Genomic DNA, 19,670 nt, shown 5'->3' on the forward strand with positions numbered 1-19,670 from the left:
GGTCTAACCTTGACCTCAGAGCCCAGCCCCACATCCTTCATCCCTCTCTGCTCATCTACCCTGACTTGACCACCTGCTCCACCCTCCACCCAAACACCCCCAGATAGAAGAAACTACCAACCAAAATCAAAAATAGTGTTATTAATTCTGGTGTCTCCGAAGCACGAAAAAAAAAAAGAAAAAAAGAAAAAGAACCCCACCTTTCCCACATTTCAGCCCCAAGTCCAAGGCCAAAGGGCCACCCCAGCAGGCGGTGCAGGCCGAGGGGCCAAGTCAGTCCTGGCCATGGGCTTGAAGCGGGACCAGCCCATGGGTTTGGCTCTTAGGGCCCGACTGGGATGCTGCCTGCCTCAGTTTGGGGAGCCCAGGCCGTGGATTAGGGATGAGAGATCAGGGGTCAAGGTCAGAGGTCTGGGCTATTCAGTTCCAGTGCTCTGGCTAAGGCAGCCAGAGGTCAGGGTTCACATGTGGAAGCCAAAGCCACTCGGTTCTGTGGTCCAGCAGAAAGGGCCAGAGGCCAGGGGTCCAAGTTCCCCAATACAGGACTGAGGCCCAGAGGGCGCCAGGCCACTCAGTACTGATGTTCCAGCAGGGGCTGAGCTGCCGGGCTCTCTCGCTCCTCTGCAGGGGCAGGCCAGTCGCCCAGGGCCCCGGTGGGCGTGCCAGTCTCAGGAGCACTGCTGTCCAAGCAAGGAATGTCCTGCACTGTTCTGGGGGGTGAGGCTTCAGTGCTGATGTCCGGGCTGAGGCTGAGGTCTAGAGGCGCCTGAGGGAAGGGAGACAGGTTGGCGGTGGGAGAGCAGACCTGAGCTGCCCAGACCTGACCCCGCTGGAAGAACCTTACCTGAGATTTGGGGGTGCTTCCTTTAGGGCTCCCTGAGGCTGGCTCCCCGTCGGATCCCCCTAGTCCCTTCCGACCCCCCAGGCTCCACTTCCCACTGGGTCCCTCAGAACTTAGGAGACCAGGGCCAGGGGGCCTTGAGGGCCTGGGACCCTCAGGGAGAGCCGGTGAAGCGGGGGATGGTCCAGGGAGCCGAGGGGGTGGCCACTGCAGGAGAGGAGGGGGGCGCCCATCACCAGAGCCGCTCAGGGAGGGCCTCGGGCCCCAGGCAGGGCCTGGTGGGGGGGGCTGGTCCCCAGCGCCTGTGGGAGACAGATAACAGGGCAGACTTCAGTCACTAGGCTGCCCTTCCCACTCATGGGCTTAACTGGGCCTTGCCCACTCACCTGCTGTGTTCTCAGGTGTGGGTTGTGCCAAGGGGGGGTTATTGCTGAGGGAGGTCAAGCCCCCGCCTCCACCACAGTCCGAGTCATCCACGTTCCCGCCGCTATTGCAGCCGGCACCACAGCCCTTGTGAAGCCTGGGAGAGGGGAAATGGAGACGACGTTGGTGGGGGGAGGAGGGTGCAATGCCCTCACAAGCACAAGTCCCCAACCCAAGGCACCTAACATCTCAGATCCTAGTCCTATTTCTAAAAGATTCTGCCATCTACTTTACAGGCTGTTTTTTTTTTTAAGGTTACATTGTGAGGCATGTGGGATCTTAGTACCTTGCGGTGGAAACCTGGTCTTACCCACTGGACAACTAGGGAAGCCCCTATAGTTTTTAAAGGTGGCATTATTGATGGTGCTTCAGGCTAAAGGCCACCTTCAGCTCTGGCTGAGAGGGCGGGGTGTGCAGTTGGGTCAGCTTGGGGTTCACCCCTGGCTCCAGCGCTTCCTCAGTCAGACCCCGGAGGGCACCACTTCCTCTCTGTGAACCTCTGCTTCCTCCCCTGTGACCCCGGAGGCGGGAGTCAGAGCTCACCTCTCCCAGCTGCGCAGAAGCCAGCGGGCGATGGCGCCCAGGCTGACGGGGCCGCCCCACAGCGCCCGCAGCTGAGGGTGGCTGCCGGCCAGCGAGGTGGTGAGGGGAGACACGTAGATGGGGTAGCCCAGTGGCTGGTCGCAGGAGGAGTTGATCATGTTGCGGAGCGCCTGCTTGGCGTTCTGGATGCTACCGCGCTCGGGGTTGCGGTTGCGCAGGAACACCAGCTCCTGCTGCTGCCCGGCCCAGAGGCCGCGCACACACTCGCGGTTCACCTGCGGGGGCCACACATGTGGGAGGGGGTCAGGAGGCCGCGGCGGGAAGCGGGCAGGAGGGGTGAGCGGCAGGCCCCACCTTGATGACACGGAAGCTGAGATGGCGCCGGTTGAGCATGATGATCTTGTACTCGTCCGAGGCGTCGTCCAGGACGTGGCGCAGCGCCAGCAGCGAGGGTGTGTTGCTGAGGATGGCACTGCGCCAGGCCGGGTCGCCCTCGTGCGAGATGACCAGCCGCTCCTCGTTGGCCGCAATGGCGTCATACAGGGCGGCTGGCTCCTCATACTCGTCTGGGGATGTGAAGTGGTCCTGCGGGGAGGACGGGAGGGCCGAGGTGGGCTGCCCTTGCCCTGGGCGGCAAGTTCACTGCCTGTCCGCCTTGCCTGGGCACACCTCTGCCTACCTGGTGAAGCTTGAGGGCCATGCGAACCCCGGGCGCCACCACGCGGTGAAGCAAGTCCATGTCAGCAAAGACCCACTCGTCCCGCGGGGACGTGATCCTGAAGTCCCCCTTAAACAGGGCGTGCAGGCCGTAGAGGAAGGGCTCCAGGCTGGAGAGGAGGAGGGGGTGAATGCACCGGGCGCACTGGGCTCCTCAGCGCTGGCTGTGTGTGTAGGGGTCAGAGGGCAGCCTGCTCTTCACGCTGGGCCTGTTTCCCCATCTTGACAAGGAGGTCAGTCCCTGCCCATGTCCCTCACAGGGCGAAGGTGAGGGGCAGGCGAGGTCCCATGGGGAGAGGAGCCGCACTAAAGGAAGGACTGATGTGGCCCTGGGGGCTGCAGCCAGAGGCCCAGAGCTTGTCAGGAGGTAGAGGAGGGGAGGGCCACAGGCCTGGCTGGGCACTCACCTGGCAGACATGCTGTGCGAGGCGGTCCCCAGGGCCCGGCGGCCCAACACACACAGGCCAAAACACAGCGTGACAAGCGGCGAGTTCCAGTCCTGGTCCACAGGCTGCGGCACAAGGACCCCCGTCCCCAGAGCCCAGCTCAGACCTGGCACAGGGAACCTGGGGCAGGGACTGGGGCCCAGGCCAAGGGAGGCTGAGGGTGAGAAGAACCCGCACGGGGAGAGGGGAGGCCGAGGGGGAGAGGACAGCCCCAGGGTGCTGGTGGCCGGACCTGACTGCGCCGGGAGGCACAGTACTGGATCCACTCCAGGTGCACGGCGCAGAAGGAGGGCAGCGAGAGGCCGGAGAGGCGAAGGTCATAGTCCTCATCCACGCTCAGAGAGAAGGTGGGGTCGGAGTCAGCATAGCCAGGTGCCCGCACAGGACGCAGGGCCGTCGCAATGCCTTCGTGGCTCAGCCAGGCCTCCAGCTTTGGAGAGCGGCTCACGTAGTAGATGATACTCTGTGAGGAGAGGGCAGGGGTCACTGGGGGCGCGCCCTCGCCCTGGCTACTAGGAGAGATAGCGTCAGGGTACAGAGACTTCTCCCCGTGAGTTCCCTGGTGGTCTAGTGGTTAGGACTCTGCACTTTCACTGCAGAGGTCCTGGGTTCGATCTCTGGTTGGGGAACTAAGATCTCTCAAGCTATGTGGCCTAACCAAAAAAAAAAAGAAGCTTCTGCCTTAGACTGCGCTGAAGTCAGCTTCCCAGGACACCCATCCCCTCTCCCATTTCAGCTCCCTGAAGCCACACAGGCCTGTCTGCTCCTTCTCTCAGTCAGGGAAGAGGAAGGGGAAGGGGAAAGCTGACAGGAAGCACCCCTCCTTACAGAGCATCCACTAGAGAGTGCTGCCTGTGGCAGGTGCTCAGGTCACAGGTCCTTCAAGATAGCATGAGTGTGATCACAGGACTTCCCCTCAAAAAAAAGAGGCACAGCATCTGTACCCAAGCCAGGGGCTCCTCCACCCCTTAAGTGAATCTGCTGGGGACTTCAGTGGTTAAGACTCCGCCTTGCAGTACAGGGGACGTGGGTTCCATCTTTGGCTGGGGAACTAAGATCCCACACGCCGCAGGGCAAGTAAGCCCAAGTGCCACAACTTCTGAGCCCGTGTACAGCCAGAGAAGCTGCATGCCATGACGAGGGTCCCTCGAGCCGCAACTAAGACCTGACTCGGCCAAGAAAGTAATAAAATACGTATTTAAAAAAGAGAGATTCTGCTGGTTTCTAAGCAGGGGCGTGGGTGAATGGAGAAGAGCCTTTGGACAGTATGCGGCTGGTACAGACACGATGGATGGGCGGTCTGAGGCCGACAGTTGGCAGCCAGTCAGGTTGCTGCCCTGGATGGAGCCAACGCAGGGTGGCCTTCTGCCTGGGGGAGGGATGGGGAACCCAGAGCTGCAGAGGCTGGTCCAGCTGGCTATGAACAGGGGCCTCTCGGCAACAGGAGCCCAGCAGCATGGTAGGACGTGGGGCCAAGAGCCTGGGCAAAGTGGCCACGGTATAAGCCCTCCTAGGAGCGAGTGCGGGCACGGGGCATCTGAGAAGGCAGTTGCTCTGACAAGTGACGCAGAGGGGCCACCCACTGGCAGCAAGGGTCAGCTGGGGGACACAGGACCGTCCAAGAGAGAACCTCAGGGGAGCAGGCTCCGTGGACTCCAACAAGCCGCCCACCCCTTCTGGGCCCACGACACACCGCAGGGCAGATGCTGAGAGAGCATGAGGGGACCTGATTGTGACCCCTAGTCACCCCACTCCTGTAGTGCTCTCCTCATTCCTGCCACCTCACAGAACTGCAAGAATCTCTATTTCTCAAAAAGCTAAACAAAGGCAAAGAAAGCGACATGGCAGGAGTCCCAGAACCCAGCCCAGGGCTCCCTTGGGACCCCACACTGTGCCTCCTCAACCCCCTGCCCCACAACAGGTCTTGACCCCTCAGGCCTGGCTTGGAGGGCCCAGGTTAAGACAGGGAGGCCCAGCCCGGGCCTAGCCTAGCTCCGGCACTTCCTCCTGATGCTGGGGCCTCAGGCAAAGCACTTTCCACATCTAAGGCAGCAGCATGTCTCCTGCAAGGTGTGGTGGGCTTCTCCCAGCTCAGGAGAGGTGCCTGGCAGAGCCCACCCCTTGGTACGCACGCTGCTTGGCAGCTGCTCCTAAAACTGTGTTAAGACCGCCACAGTTAGTGTTACTGTCTCTGTGCGCTGGTGGGGCAGGGCTGGTGGTCTGGAAGGTGGTCGTCAGCAACGCCCCTCCCAGGACCGAATCCCAGAGAGAGGATCTGTGTAGGTGCTGCACGCTGGCCCCCAGTACTCACCACCCCACGGGAGCCTCCAAGAGGCAGTGACAGAGGGCCCCTACCCTAGGCCCCCAACGGGCAGAGTCACGGGGCCTCAGAGACGCGCTATCTGGCAGTGACTCTTTGGAAGATGCTTCCACTCTCTGAGGCCCCAGCTTCCCTTGGGCAGAGCAGGCTCCCGGAGACTCAGAAGGTGGCCTTCGGGAAGCTCCTGCCCAGCGAGCCCTGAGTGTGGGGCCCCGGCCACCCGGCCCCACCCTCCTACCCTGACGTAGTAGGTGACGAGGATCTTTCGGAGGTCGAACACCTGCAGCATGGACGCGGCGTTGTTATCGCTGATGCTGTAGCCCTCCAGCACGTACTTGCTGGCCGTCACCTCCCAGGCCAGCCAGCGCTGCCCGAAGGCCGCATTGAAGGACAGGACCCGCGGCAGGTGGCCTGGCTCACAGCAGCAGCAGCCCTCGTCCTCCTCCACGCCCTCAGTGATGGCCTCCACCTCCCGCTGCTGGCAGTATGTACCTGCGGAGACGGGGGGCCAGTCAGGGGACACGAGCCCATCCCCGCCTGCCTCCTCCCCAGAGTGCCCAGGCCCCTCCCCTGGAGGTGACAGGAGCCACCGTCACTTAGTGAACGGATGAACAAACGAGCCCCTTTCTCCTCCTAACTCCCAGTGGCCGTGGTGGGGTGGGACTGGGGTGGCGGTGACGGGACGGACAGGGCCAGATCCCTCACTTATAGATGCAAAGACTGAAGCTCGGGCTCGTGCTGCTCTGAGCTGTGCTTCGAGCCTCTCTGCACTTGGGGCCTCTTCTGAAGCTGGAACCTGCCAGGTGCATCCTTTCTGAGGGCCAGGAGCTGGCTCACTCCCCAGGGCTTATGCGTGGGCCCCAACCTGGGCCAGGCCTGAGTCCACAGAGCAGGCCAGCAGGAGCCCCAGGCCGGAGCTTCCACCAGAGCAGCCTGTTCACTACAGACCTGCCACAGTCAGGGCAGGGACGGGGCCGGGCCAAAGAAAGCCTGCCGCCTCAATGCTCAGACTAGGAATCCCAGGCCGTGGGGCCCGTGGCGGAGAGGGCCTTGCTCAAGGGCCCCAGCAAACTGGGGTAGAGCAGGGTTAGGGTCCGGCCCTCACACACGGACAAAGGTGGCGCCCTCGGCTCACCCCGGAACTCGAGGCCACGCAGCTGGAAGGTGACGAGGCCGTTGCCAACCTCGATGAGGTGGACCAGGGCGTTGAGGTAGTCGGAGGCCAGGACGAAGCAGTCACCGGGGCCGTAGTTGCCCCAGCGGCCCAGCACCAGGTCCCCACACAGTGTATGCTGCAGTGAGCGGGTCAAGTGCTCGTAGAAGATCGAGTTGAGGTTGTTGTCATCAGCGCCTGGGACCCAGGATGGACGGACAGATGGACATGACAAGTGAGCAAGGCTCCCTCCCCAGGGCGGCCCTGCACCAAAGCCCCCGATGGCTGGGTACACACCGGGGTTCCGGTCCAGCTGAGTGACCAGGCGGGTGTTGGAATGATCCACGCGTTTAGTGCTGTTCAGAGACAGGGCGACACACAGGTGGCCAAGAGGGCAAGGCTCAGGTGACAGTTCCCGCCCCCCTCCACCACGCCCCTCTGGGCTTGCACCCCGCTCCATGACAGGGGGAGGTTAAGGTTCACGGACGTGAGGGGACTCCCCCAGGGGCACCACACAGCCAGGAAGCCCAGGGTGTGAGCCCCAGGCCTCGGTCTGGCTCAAGCTGTGTTCCTGTGGATCAGCCACCTCAGTGAAGCCCACGGTGCCGTTCCCCACAGCCCAGCCTCCAATCTCCATCTGATCTCCCGGCAACCTGCCCCGTTCCACCCGCTCCCCACCAGTCCCCCTCAGGGTCCCACAGGGCATCCGCCTCCGGCCCAGGAGACTCACTTGTAGTCACGCTCCCAGAACTTGAGGGGCCGGGCGTAGGACATGATGAAGACGGCACTGCCCAGCAGTGGGTTGAGAGGCGTGGAAAAGAGTGCCGAGAGCAGGGCCTGAACGAACAGCATGGCCGAGTCTGGGCGCGAGTCAAGGAGGTGGTGGGCACGCAGGACCCTCCCCAGCCTCCCTCGTGACCCTTCCACCCCTGCCAGCCCGCCTGGAGCCCCCCCATCCGGGCGACAGCCCTCCCTGCACACTCCCACCCGGGCTGCAAGCGGCAGGCTGGGTACGTGGCACGGCAAACGGCTGGGCAAAAGCGTGGAAAGCTGAGCCCCAGGTGATCTGCCAGGGCGCGATGTAGGTCAGCACGAAACGCAACTTGTACAGCAGGTCCCACAGCTGCAGGGGTGGAGAGGGGAGAAGGTGAGAGATACACGGACTGCTCACAGAGAAGGGGGCCCACCAAGTGCCCACTCAGACCCCTGGGACTTCCGACACCATTAGCAACCCCAGACAAAGCACCCAAGGGGACATTAGCTATTTAATTCATGTGATCATCCTGGGAGCCTCCTATCACTGTCCCACTTCCCAGATGGGAAAACTGAGGTTCAGACGAGGTAGAACAGATACATGATTTGCTCAGGTTATGCCACTCTTGGTGATGCAGCTGTGATACCAAAAGTTAAGAGACAGTCACAGGCCCTGCCATCAGAGGGGGACACAGTCTTGATCTCCACCATCCTGGGCCAGGCCAGAAATCAGACCAGAATGCTCACGGGAGTGAGATGAAAGCTCAGGCCTGTGCCAGGGTCCCCCGTGGGCACCACTGCGGGCCTCCAGTACAGAGCCAGGGAACAGGCCTTTGTTCAAGTCCCAGCTGACCACCAGCTCTCCAGGAAACCTGAGGCAAATCACTTATGCTCTCTAAACCTCAGCCTGCTCACTGCCCTACGAGGAGCCACTGCCAAGGCCCTCAGAGGGGATACCACGGGACTGGGGTGGGTCTCCCGCACCAAGGCAGGAGAGGCCTGCCCCCAGGGCTGCAGTGTGACCCCCAGCTCACCTTGCTGCAGAGCAGGGACATGAGGAAGTAGTCGAGCAGGAAGCCCTGGGAGAGGCGCGGGTAGTCGAAGTGAAAGAGCAAGACGGTGAAGGCCAAGGTCAGGTACTGCTGGGGTGGGCAGCAGAAAGCCGAGCGCAGCAGCTTCAGCCCAGCCACGGTCATGAGCAGCGCCCGGCAGCTGTGGGCAAGAGGCAGGCTTTAGGGGCCAGGCGGTGAGGGTGGGGCCCGCCCCTTGCAGGCCCCAGCCTGGGCTCTGCTGGGCAGGGCCCAGCTCTTCTGGGCCAGCGACCTTCATCTCTGCTCCCTGAAGAGGTCACTAACCCCCTCAACTTCAGGCGTACTGGAGGGACATGTCTGCTCCTGAGAAGGCAGGTGCTTCACTGGAAAGGGTGTCAGGAGCTGGGGGCCTACTTAAGCTTGCTGGCCAAGGGGACTCAGTTTCCCCCTGGGTTACTCAGGCAGGTAGGTGGTGGGATGACCAGGGGGCTGGCGGTCCTCACTAGAGACAGAACTTGTCTGGGTGGCTGACGACCGTGTGAGCGTCCACCGTGAGGGCGTTGAGCACCACGGCCGGGTAGATGAGGTACTTCTCCACGCACTGCAGGCCGGCATACAGCTTCTCAAACCACATCACCTGGGCAGCACCTGCAACCACGGGCAAGGAGGTGGGCCTGCTGCTGAGCTCCGGGCCCTCCACATCTCCTCCTGCTGCTGCAAAGGGGGCAGGCGTGCTCTCCACGGGAAGCTGGCAGGAGGGCAGAGCCCAGGATGTGGGGGTGTGCAATTCTGGGCCCCTAGAATTTCTGAGCAGCTGGGGGTGTTGATCTTCAGCAAATCAAATGAGGGCGATGAGGCCCAGGCAGGGCGTGTTGGGGGCTCAGGGCAGGTGCTCTGCCCATTCGGCTGTCTGAAATAAAGGGTGATGACAACACCCCTGGTGTCCACCAGAGTCAGGACAGGTTGGGTGAGGCCCAAGTTCACAGTGACCCTCAGTCACAGGGACCTTTGGACCAGGCCCATCACTGGCTCAAGGTGACGTAGCCGCATGGAGATGCTGGCCCAGTAAACAAGATCCTTCACTGTCTAAGAAAAACAAGCACACAGACCTTCGCACCACAGATCCAGGGATTTAAATACAAGCTCCAAGGAGTCTGTGTTGCACAATTCAGTGTGCACTACACTGATCTAGTTCATTAAGAACCAGTCTGTATCTCTCAACAACACCTCCTGGAGTTCTACTTCTATCTCGTCAGGGTCCACAAGGCGGGCAGGGAAAGGGCAGAGCAGGCAGGGCGAGAGTGAGGCAGGGGCTGAGGGTGGCACAGGAGAGGGTACAGAGGGCAGTGAAGGGGCCGGAGGGCCCATGCCATCGCAGACAGGGCGGTGTGGACAGAGGCTGCCCCCTGCTGGCACCCTAAGCTGAGAGGTCCGAGCTCGTAAAGGCAGGTCGGTGGAGGGCCCCAGACTGGCCGGAGGCACTCACCTCGCACTTCGTACTGGCTGTACTCCAGCGGCTTCAGCACGGGCTGCGACAGGCAGAACCAGGGCAGCTGCTTGCGGAGCTGAGGCAGCAGGTAATGTGTGAAGAAGCCTACGGCCCCCGCCAGCGCGTACAACACAAAACCTAGCACGGACTGCAAGGAGGAGGGGAGGCTCAGCCACGGGCCGCCCGGCGCACAGCGACCAGGGCCCGAGAAGGATGTGAGGCCACGGCCGCCCCGCCCTCGGGGCATGTGCGCTCTGGCAAAGACCTGGGCGAGAGGACTGGCCTGTGCCCCACGAACCTTCAGGGCAATGAAGACGGTGCTGGCGCTGATGGCAAAGGTGAGCACGGCGATCACCACACACATCACCAGGTCGGAATGGAGAACCTCGCGCTGCAGGGTCGGGAAACACCAGTGTGGGTGCCGCTGCCACCGGCGGCTGAACACACCCTTCCCCACAAGACAGGACCCCGAGACTCCGGGCGCTTACCACTGACTGGCGCATCTTTTCTGGCAGTGGGTCTGGGGGCTCAGCACGGGCGGTCTCCAAGCTCCGCTCCTCCAGCTCAGGGAAGAGCTTGCTCCGGACCAGAGACCTGGGGGGTCGGGCCGTGAGAAGAGTCAGGGGCCTGGGTCTGGGAGGCTGCCCCTCCTCCCACAGGCCCTGGGGTCAGGCGGTGACAGGCACATGTGCAGACCCCGCCCCCCAACCCTTGCCAGGCACAGACACACACAGACAGTCCGCGCAGGCACCCACCAGAGCACGGTGGGGTCGCTGCTCTGCCGGCTCAGGTGGTAGGACAGCGCGACCAGGAGGCCACAGAAGACGGAGAAGATGACAGGGACGTGCTGCTCCGGCCAAGGGCTCTGGAGAGGGAGCCCGCGCCAGTCAGGGCTGCGGGCACCCTCACCCGGGGCAGAGGCTACTGCGGGCGCAACTCACAGCCCCATCCCGCAGCCCCCCGCTCTGGACGCCTCCCGGCCCCTCCCAGGTCATCCCTACCTTGATGGCCCCGAGGCAGAAGCCGTAGAGCAGGGCAGCGGCCAGCAGGCTGCGGGAGAGGCTGAAAACGGCTGTCAAGGGGCTGGTGGCGGCTGCGAGGCGAGCGGAGGCAAGTAAAGCCCAGAGCCCACCCGCCAGCCCCCGCGGCACTGGCCCCGCTGCCCCTCAACTTCCAGGGGCTAACCTCCCCTGGACTCGGGGCCCGGCCCACTGTTCTCTGCTCCCCCAGCCCAGAGAGGCCTGCAGGGCCTCTTGCATTCTCGGGTTTAAACCACTTGCCTGGGGAGGAGACGGGAGGGGTGGGGAAGGGAAGGGAAGAGATGGGCTCTTAGAATCTTCCATGTAGACCAGGAAAAGCCTCAGCAAAGTGCTAGACCCACAGTCGTATACCCTCATAGCCTCACAGACCCACAGGCCTGCACGTCCTCCTTACCCAGGAGCCCCGCCCTGGGTGTCATACCTGTGCCCCCAAAGCCGTGCATGTCTATCTGCTCCAGCAGGTACATGAGGCAGGTGTTCACCTGGGGCAAGAGCCCCAGGAGGAAGACGAACGGGAAGCACAAGGTGAACACTGGCAGGGAGAGGAAGCGGAGGCCTGGTCAGTCTGCCGGCTGCACCCCCGGCCCACCCGTAGGGCCTCGCTCCCCCCCACCCCCTTGCAACCTCAACCCTACCCGGCCTTACCAGTGGCCACGTCACGGGCACAAAAGAAGAAAGAGGCGGAGAACAGCGTGAGGCCATAGAGGGAGACAGGTGGGAAGGGCTGCGCGGAGCCCAGAGCGTCCAGCAGCCAGATGAGCAGACAGCAGATGCAGAAGTAGACGGGCCGGCTGTACGCGATGACCCAGTTGTGGCCCTGGGGAGGGGGCCTGTGAGGCGCCGCACCTCCCTCACTGAACGCCCTACTCGCGAACGCATGCTCACGTGCCCCGGGCCCGGCCCTGGGTCCAAGAGAGCTTGGCAGGGTCGGGGCAAAAGGACCAGGGGTCTGGGGGCAACGGGGAAGGGTGAGGGTCACAGCCCCGCCCAGGCCCGGGCCTCACGGGAGGCATGCTCCCCTGTACTCACGTGCATGGGGGAGGCGGCGTCCGGCTGCACACTCTGCAAGAGACAGGAGCTACATGGTGACGAGAGCCTCGCCCACGGGAGCGTCAGAGGCCTGGGACCTGTTCAATTCCACTTCTGGGGCGTTGTGAGGGACCAGGGCAGGACTCCCCCTTCAACTGTCCTGAGCTTCAGTTCCTTCATTTGTTGGATGGGGGATGGTGGTGAACAGGGGACCTGAAGCATCTTATCTGTTTTCTAGCTCGACCCCCTCAAGAGGGGTCGTAGGAGGAGGGGGAGGAGACCCCGGAAGCCAGGCCTGACCTTCAGCAGGGAATACTGGCAGGAGGCGATGACCAGGCAGAACTGGAAGACCCAGATGTCCGTGAAGAAGCCCTTGAGCAGCAGCAGGTAGCCCAGGAAGGCGACGAGGCTGCTCAGGCCGACGCCGAGGATGTTCTCCAGCAGCCCGCGCGTCCTGGAGAGACCGCCGGGTCAGAGCACGCCTACCTCCTCCCGTACTGGCGGGGCAAGGGATTAGGGGGTGGGGGTGTGGGGGACAGGACCCAGCCACAAAGACCCACATCCGGGGTGGCGCCCATGCCAGCCATCATCTTGAGTATCTGGAGCTATAACCTTGGGCAGGGCCAGGCTGCACCTGCTCCAGGAAGCCAGCCCACCGCTACCCTGCACCCAACCCCAGGCTCTGTCCCCTCTAGACCCGGAGACCTCAGGGGCCACTACCCTGGGATCTGGCTGATCTGCCTCCCGCTTCCCCAAAGCACCGCTCTCAGTGCCGGGAGAAATCCAGAGCGCAGGAAGCCACCCAGACAACAAACGTCACCTGACCTCTCTGTCTTTCTGGGCCTCAGTTTCCTCCCAGAAAAAACGGAGAGCTGAAACAGATGATTTGCTGGCTTTTTAGGCTATATAGGATTTAATTTAATTGAATCTAACACAGAAGCAAATAAAAAAAATAGAAACACAACACGAAGAAGCCATGTCTCCCTCCAGCAAAATTTTGAGAGAAGAATGACCAGAGCACCCCCAACTAGGCCAACCATTTGCCCCTAGAAGAACCTGAAGCAATCCCACTGCAAATTCCAGCCCTCCACCCACCCGCAGTGACCCAGCGGTTAGGCTCTCTGTGGCCATGACGGCCTCCACACGTTCCCAGAGTCTGGAAGCCCTGGGGCCAGGAATGACAGAGGCCTGGGAGCCGAGGGGCTGAGTGCTCACCGGTCCAGCAGCGCCAGCAGGGCGAGCCGCTCGTAGCGCACAGAGGTCCAGCGGCCAGGAAGAAGCCAGTACTTGTAACTGTGCTGGGCCCGGGGTGGCGCCTCCTCCATCAGTGTCTGCTCCTGGGATTCGTGCAGGGAGTCCTGGTCCAGTAGGTCAAACTGCGGTCCCCACGGCCGCGGCCATCAGCCCCGCCCTCCCACCACAGTGGTCCACGCCACCCCTTGGCACACACTGGCCATCAGCCCCGTCCCCCACCACAGTGGTCCACGCCACCCCCTGGCACACACTGGCCATCAGCCCCATCCCCCACCACCGCGGTCCACGCCACCCCCGGCACACATTGGCCATTAGCTCTGATCCACTCCCGTCCATGCCACCCCCGGCACACACGAGCTGGTCTATACAGAAAGTCCCTACCATCTAGCAGCCCCACAGCCTGCCCTGACCCTCCACCCCAGGGCCTGCTCCTTTCTCCAGCTTCCCAAGATATGGCTCAACGGCTGTGGGAGCTGCCAAGGGCCAGGGTTACCAGCTCCTGTGTCTGTCTTCCCCACTCAGGAGGCATCTCTGGCCCCTTTCTGGGGTCAGCGAAATCCACCTTACCATTCGGGAGCCAGTAAAAATGCCACCCTTTGCCCAGATGTGGCCATCAGGGTCACTTTGACCACTCTACCCTGGAGCACAAGGAGGCCTGGCCCTGAGGGCAGGCCTGGGTGCCAATGCCACTGCTGTGAGGCCCTGGGCTGCCTACTTAACCTCTCTGGGCTTGTGGGTCTTTTAGTCAACAAGTGTTTACGGGACGCATTCATGAGCCTGTCCTGTGCCAGACTCCAGGGACACAAGGAGAGCCACCACAGCACAGCCCCTGCCTCTGGAGGAGCCCTCGCCCATGTGAGGACCGCACTGCTCTCCCACGGGACGGGGAAGGAGAACAAGCACGTAGGGAAGGGGCACGCACGGCTTCTGGGTGCTGCCCTTGGTCTCTCAGTGGCCCTGGCTGCGTGGGCACTACTCTCATGATTGTTCTTTAAGCTCTGAATCTGTGCCTTACACAATCCTAGTGTTTTTGTCACTTCCTGACCGATTACATAAGTTGTTGTCCACACCAGGACATTTTCAGGAACAAGAAGAGGTGCTCTTACTAACCCTACTGAAACAGACAAGCTCGACCAGCATGCCTCAAGCGACCCGTCGCCACTGTCCAGTGATCTCAGCTGTCCCCTTCGCGGGTGCCACTGCACTCTCCCCACTAACTGCGGACCCTGCCAGGGTAACGAAGCTACTACAGACACGCTTACTGAGTAAATAAATAAGCAACTTGAGTCCTTCGTGTTCTGTGCACCCTGTGCTGGCCATCAAAGGTCAGGACAGCCACCTTAGGGCCCCTGGAGCCCTCACTCGGAACCACTTGGCCCTCCTGGGGCCCGCGCAAGCGCTTGGTGCTCTGCATCCCCCACCCCTTCCTGCAGGTCCTTCCCCAATGCTGGCTTCTCACCTCCGGGATCTCCAGGGGCACTCGGCGCACCTGCATGCCCTGCAGGACGACGGGCCGCGGCTGCAGCAGGTTCAGGCCGCCGGTGGCCTCTGGGACGTCGGCTGAATGGAAGCTGGAGGAATGTGAGTGGCGGTCCCTGTGGGAACAGCAGAGGTGAGGGTCGGGGCTGTGGGCGAGCCCAGGAATGAAACAGGGTTGAGGCCAAGGCCAGGCCACAACTGGGGGCCCGAGGGGGGCTACTCGAGTACCCAGAAGATGTACAGGGGTGTCAAGAGGAGACAGGTCACAGAGGGCCTCCCTCCCAGACCCTAGGCATCCAAGAAGACCCTGGAGCCTCGTGCTTGGAAGTCCCGTGGAGCCAGGGAACCAAGGGATCCCTGCAGGCTTGCCCCTCTCCCCTCCATGCCCCTCGCTGCCGCCCACCCTCCTCTCCTCCTGGAGGTCTGAGCTACCTCCTGGAGGTCTTTGCTCCTGCCCAAAGAAGGAAGGGATAAAACCCCCCAGAAATGACAGCCCACTAGCCACAGGGCTGGGAGAGCCTGAGCTTGGAGACTCACCAGGCTCCATTGGCTGCCTGCTCCCCCTGCTGCCCCACGGGGTTCTCATAGCCACCTCCAGCCAGGCCAAAGGTGTAGGAACGCCGCACACCTGGAGCACAGACAGGTGTGGGACACAAGGCAGCCTGTCAGGGACAGGAGCACCGAGGCCCAACCCACCTGAGAAAAACCCTGTGCTGGGTTCTCCAGATGGCAGCCCAGCCCCAGGGCACCAAGGGTGTAATTTCAGGGACGATGACTCTCAGTGAGGGGGGAGAGGCTGGGCCACAGGCTTGGCCACTGGACGCAGGGAGGGGCTCACCGCTCTCGTCGTAGAAGTAGTGCACAGCACCCTCGGAGGTGTCATCGAAGGTGCAGGCCTCGTGCACGTTGGCACCGGCCCGGGTGAGCAGCAGCGAGGAGGCGAAGTGCAGGGCCGAGGGCAGCGTCAGAGCCCGGGAGTGGGAGGCCGCACGGCCCCGCTGAGCCTCCTGCAGGCTGCTGGGGAGGGGGCAGCCCACGGGCTGTCAGCAGCACTCAGAGCCAGTGGGCCCCCACCCCCCAACCCCAGGCAGCCAGCTGGTGCTCACCTGGGGGGCGAGCCCATGACCGAGGCTGGGGGGGTGGGGTTGCTGCCGGCGTTGTGCCGCCTCCGGATGGCCTGTGCCCGCCTCACGTTGCTTGAGTGGTCCCGCTTGCCAGTCTCCTCGGCAGCTGTCCAAAGAGAGGCCCCCCACCGCGATTTTAAGTGACAAGGAAGTGGACAGAGCCTGGGGGCGGGTGGCAAGGAGATGCAGGTGCTCCTGTGTGGAGCTAAAGATCAGGTCTAGTCCAACCATATCCAGGCTCTGTGACCCTGCCAGGTGACCTAACCACTTGGGCCATGATTTCTAAATCTGGGAATAAGTACGTGACTTGTTCTGCTCCGCTGGTGGCCCAGGAGGACGAGCATGGCTAGAGAGACCTCGAAGAAAAGGACTCGAGTGCTAGCTTTAGGACTGGAGCCAGGTGCCGGAGGTCTCTGCCTTAAAGGCCTCCTCTCTGCTCAGTCCTGCTTATCTGAAGCGCCAGCAGATGACCGTCACCAGACAGCAGTGTTCACGTCCACCTGCTGTCGGAGGCTGAGCAGGCCCCCCTCCAGCTGCCCCTTGCCTCGACCCCCGCCCCTCCCCAGCGGGCACTCACCTCCCCCCAGCGCACCTTCCTCCCGCAGCTCCCCGCGCCAGCCAGGCTGGTTGGCAGCAGGTCCCCTGCGGGCCTCGGCAGCCAGCACAGTGGGCTCAGCGGCAGCCAGCTCCACCCCCGCCTGGGCCTCCAGCTCAGCCTTGGAGCCTGCCGGGGGACCCCGCAGGGCATCCCCCCCTGCCCCGTCCATGCTCAGCACGCGGGCGTGCGTTTTGGCGCTGGCAGTACTAGGCGTCCGCTGGGTCCCATAGGGCCGCTTGGGGGGCACAGCCATCCCCTCCTCAGCCCCGTGGGGGGCCCGTCGTTTTCGGGCTCCCCCAGCAGCCCCCCGAGAACTCGCGGGGGAATAACATGAAGTGGAAGAGGAGCTGTCGGTGCTGTAGCGGCGCTGGGACCGGAGGCTGGAGGCTGGGCTCAGTTCACTGCCCTCGCTGGTGTCGTCATCCTCGAAGAAGCCTCGGCCTTCCAGCAGCGGCCGCCGAGGGGCACGGCCGGTGGCAGGGGAGTGTCTCCGCACAGGCGGCCGCCGTTTGCTGGGCCGGAGCAGCGCCAAGTCCTTGGGCCGCACAACCAGGAGAGGCTCGGCCGGGCCCGGCGGCGTCCCTGCTCCTACAACCGTGTCGAAGGAGCGCAGCGTGTCATCTGAGGGGACTCCGGCATCAGGGGAGGCGGGCAGCTCTGCCTCCGAGGGGGGGTCTGTGTCGCTGCCTTCGGGGGCTTGCCCTCCAGGGGGGCTGTCCAGGTGGGTAGAATTGGTCTTCTCACTCTTGAAGCTGCTCAACGTCTCCCTGTCAGTGCCACTGAAGCAGGAATCTGAGGAGCCAGCTTTCTGGGGTGTGGGGTCCCCTGAGCCCCGCCGGTCCAGGGGCTGGTAGCCTCCTGCTCCCCGGCGCTGTTCCCGTCGACTGCTGGTCCTCACCAGGGCCCGCTCGGGCCGGGTCAGGGTCAGGAAGCTCTTGCTAAGCTCCTGGCTGAGGCTGCCCTTCAGGAGGGGGCTCATGGGAGTGTCAGCCACACTGCCGCCACTCCACGGGGCTCCATCTCCAGCCAGGGGAGAACGTTCTGAGGAGTCCGTGCTGGGGAGAGAAGGGTCCGGGGCGGCCCCTGGAGGCGTCTGGGGAAGGTCTCCAACTGTCAGAAGAGAAGAAGACACGGGACTAGAAAAAGGTGTTCTATATCAGGAGCTGATGGCTGAGAGGGTCCTACGGCCCCGAGTTCTGAAAGCCCAGGGGGGCGGGACACTGAAGTCCTATCTCAGAGAACTAAGAGAGCCCCAGGAAGCAAAGGTTAGGGTGACTCAAAGACATGGCAGCTAGATTTCTCCCCAAGCCCTTGCCAATCATGCCCACTCACTCAGCTTCTCCTGTGAGCTTAGCTTCAGCATCTCTCGATCGGCCGAGGTCACGATCACGTTGTTGCTGCCCTGCTCCCGCACCAGCTCCTTGATGTCTACAAGCACAGCCCCAAACGCATTAGCAGTACCTCAAGGCATCGATGTGCTGGGCCCCGTTCTGCACCGCCACCTCAGTTCTCAACAGCAACCACCTACCTCTGAGGGGCCCAGAGTCCTCTATCCGGGGCAGCAACTCCTGAGCAGGTAAGAGAAAAGTTTGAAAGGGCCAAGAGAGCAAAAAAGTAGGTGTAGGACATACCCACATGGGGACAGGCTCCCAGGAGAGGAGTAGGGGAGGCTGAGGGCCGGGACCACTCACCGAGACCTGGTTGAAGCCAAACACGGAATGCTGAGAGCTACAGCGCACAGGGGGCGTGGAACTCACTTTTCGAAATACGGTCATTTCCACTCCAGGATCTCTAGCAGTGCACAGAAACATCAGCTTTAAGCTAACCTTCCCTCTTCACACATCACCTCTCCCACCATCCCCATCACTCCTCCCTCCACGTCGATTCTCCTGACAAATCCAGAGCCAATCAAGGAATATTCAACCGCTCTTGGAGGCAATGTTCCCCAAGCCCCCTCTCCATCCTCCAATGCCAAGGCCCAAGCACCAAGAACCCTCCATTTCCAGCACAGGCCCTGCCTCGCCCACCTGGGCAGATTGTTGTCCCCCTGGGCAGGCTCTTCCTCTGGTTCCCCCATGGTAGAGTTGCGCTTCTCCACAATCTCGCCCTGGTCGAACATAGCATGCAGCCGATAGTTCACAGTCTTGATGGTAGCGAAGATGACAGCCACCACAAGGCAGTACACACCAGCCACCATCAAGCTGGGGGGCAGGACCTGGAGGTGGCAGCAAGTCAGGTCCTTCCTCATAGAGCCCTGCTCCCACAAGGGGTGGACCTGCCACCGCCATCAAGGTTAGGATTCACAAGTTCACAAGAAAACTTCCTGGTCCCTGCATACAACCAGTACGAAGACCCTGCCTTTACTTAACTAACTGGACAAAGATTAAGTGAGGGGCTCAAGGTCACCCTGGCCAGAAAATTCTGGCCTCTCCTCCACACACTCTGAACTCTGCTTTGAGTCCCCTTCCCACAGCCCGGAGTCCCTGTCAGTTTGCACCCCTCGGTGACATCTGCCCTCCCTTTCCCCGGCGGGAGTTACAGGTGGCGGCAGCGTCTCACCATGTACAGCAAGAAAGGGAAGGTGAGCAGGAAGATCCAGACATAGAGGTGGAAGCAGTTGGAAAAGGTGCTCTGGTGCGGGTCGAAGAACCAACCGCCGGTGAGCGAGGCCCACACCCCCTGGCGTAGGATCTGCAATACCTGCGACCCCATGGCCCCGCCGCTGCTGCGCGCGCCCTCCTCCCGGGACCCTCATGGGGGCGGCCCCTGGCCCATGCCCCGCCTGGCGCCCGAGGGCCCCGGGGCCCGGCCTCGCGCTCACGCCATGGTCTCCCCCAACTGGGGAGAGAGATCGGAGGGGCGAGGGTGCGAGCAGGGGGCGGGGCCGGCCCGGAAGTCAGCGGTGTGAGACCCAGGCGCGGGGGTGGAGCCGCATCAGAGGCGGGGTCCTGGCACCCACTCCCGCCCCAGAACTGCTCCCGAAGGCCGGGTCGGCAGGCAGGCGCGGGGCACGGGCCAGGCACCCGTCGGCGGCATCCAGAGGTGGGCGTGGGGTGGGTGCTCCGGGGATGCAGCGACGGCTCCCTCGGTTCCGGCCCGGGGAAAGCCCCGGGACCCTGAGGTCCACTTCCGGGGTCACAGGTCACTCGCTTTGGGCTCCGCGCTCGCCCCGCTTCTGCGGGAGCCGGCCCAAGGGGGAGGCCGGAAGAAGGAGCCGCGAGCCGCCAACCTGCAGTGGCGCATGCGCCCAACAAGCCAAGTTGGGACCCGGAAAAGGAAAACCTGGAGGCTTGAATGCGCAAGCGCAGGGAGGTGGTAGCGCGATCAGAAGCGGGGACCTACGGGCTTGCGCAGAGTCCGGGTCTAAGGGAAGGGACGAGCCGAAAGGCAAAACCCCTTGGGCGCATGCGCACACCTGAAAGTTGCCAGC

General features: G+C 62.7%; 1 protein-coding gene and 1 non-coding gene across 7 annotated transcripts; one reads left to right on the forward strand and one right to left on the reverse strand.

Moving 5' to 3' along the window:
• Window positions 1-121: 121 nt before the first annotated feature.
• PCNX3 (pecanex 3) lies at window positions 122-19,580 on the reverse strand. 6 transcript variants are annotated; one of them, XM_070360239.1, is made up of 35 exons: window positions 18,800-19,580; window positions 18,268-18,347; window positions 17,932-18,031; window positions 17,769-17,808; window positions 17,573-17,668; window positions 16,220-17,350; window positions 15,625-15,748; window positions 15,357-15,535; window positions 15,056-15,146; window positions 14,499-14,634; window positions 13,001-13,161; window positions 12,086-12,239; window positions 11,786-11,818; window positions 11,402-11,573; window positions 11,178-11,288; window positions 10,718-10,809; window positions 10,472-10,581; window positions 10,205-10,310; window positions 10,015-10,107; window positions 9,714-9,864; window positions 8,731-8,875; window positions 8,231-8,408; window positions 7,458-7,566; window positions 7,174-7,303; window positions 6,741-6,799; window positions 6,426-6,641; window positions 5,529-5,782; window positions 3,203-3,433; window positions 2,932-3,035; window positions 2,487-2,634; window positions 2,162-2,392; window positions 1,808-2,082; window positions 1,228-1,361; window positions 845-1,143; window positions 122-766 (listed from the first exon to the last, which is right to left on the reverse strand). In XM_070360239.1, exons 1-35 carry the CDS (start codon window positions 18,950-18,952, stop codon window positions 572-574), a joined length of 6,021 nt encoding a protein of 2,006 aa, XP_070216340.1. In that variant the 5' UTR covers window positions 18,953-19,580; the 3' UTR covers window positions 122-571. The 6 variants fall into 6 exon arrangements, with proteins under 6 accessions (XP_070216340.1, XP_070216337.1, XP_070216336.1 ...); XM_070360236.1 differs by having other exon boundaries at window positions 16,235-17,350; window positions 18,268-18,455; XM_070360235.1 differs by having other exon boundaries at window positions 15,357-15,532; window positions 18,268-18,455.
• On the forward strand, window positions 3,527-3,599 carry TRNAE-UUC (transfer RNA glutamic acid (anticodon UUC)). The gene has a single exon. It is a non-coding gene; the product is annotated as a tRNA-Glu (tRNA).
• Window positions 19,581-19,670: the final 90 nt, after the last annotated feature.

The sequence above is a fragment of the Bos mutus genome, chromosome 22 (genome assembly GCF_027580195.1).
Source record: "Bos mutus isolate GX-2022 chromosome 22, NWIPB_WYAK_1.1, whole genome shotgun sequence".
Lineage (NCBI taxonomy): Eukaryota > Metazoa > Chordata > Mammalia > Artiodactyla > Bovidae > Bos > Bos mutus.

What these genes read in the sequence shown, in the direction of transcription:
- PCNX3 (XM_070360234.1), bottom strand. Translation starts at nt 18,952, where the DNA reads ATGGGGTCGCAGGTATTGCAGATCCTACGCCAGGGGGTGTGGGCCTCG. An exon ending in GGACTCTGGGCCCCTCAGAG is followed by an intron (nt 17,669 to 17,768) that starts GTAGGTGGTTGC and finishes CTGTGCTTGTAG; the next exon opens with ACATCAAGGAGCTGGTGCGG. An exon ending in GAAGCACCCCCAAATCTCAG is followed by an intron (nt 767 to 844) that starts GTAAGGTTCTTC and finishes CCCTTCCCTCAG; the next exon opens with GCGCCTCTAGACCTCAGCCT.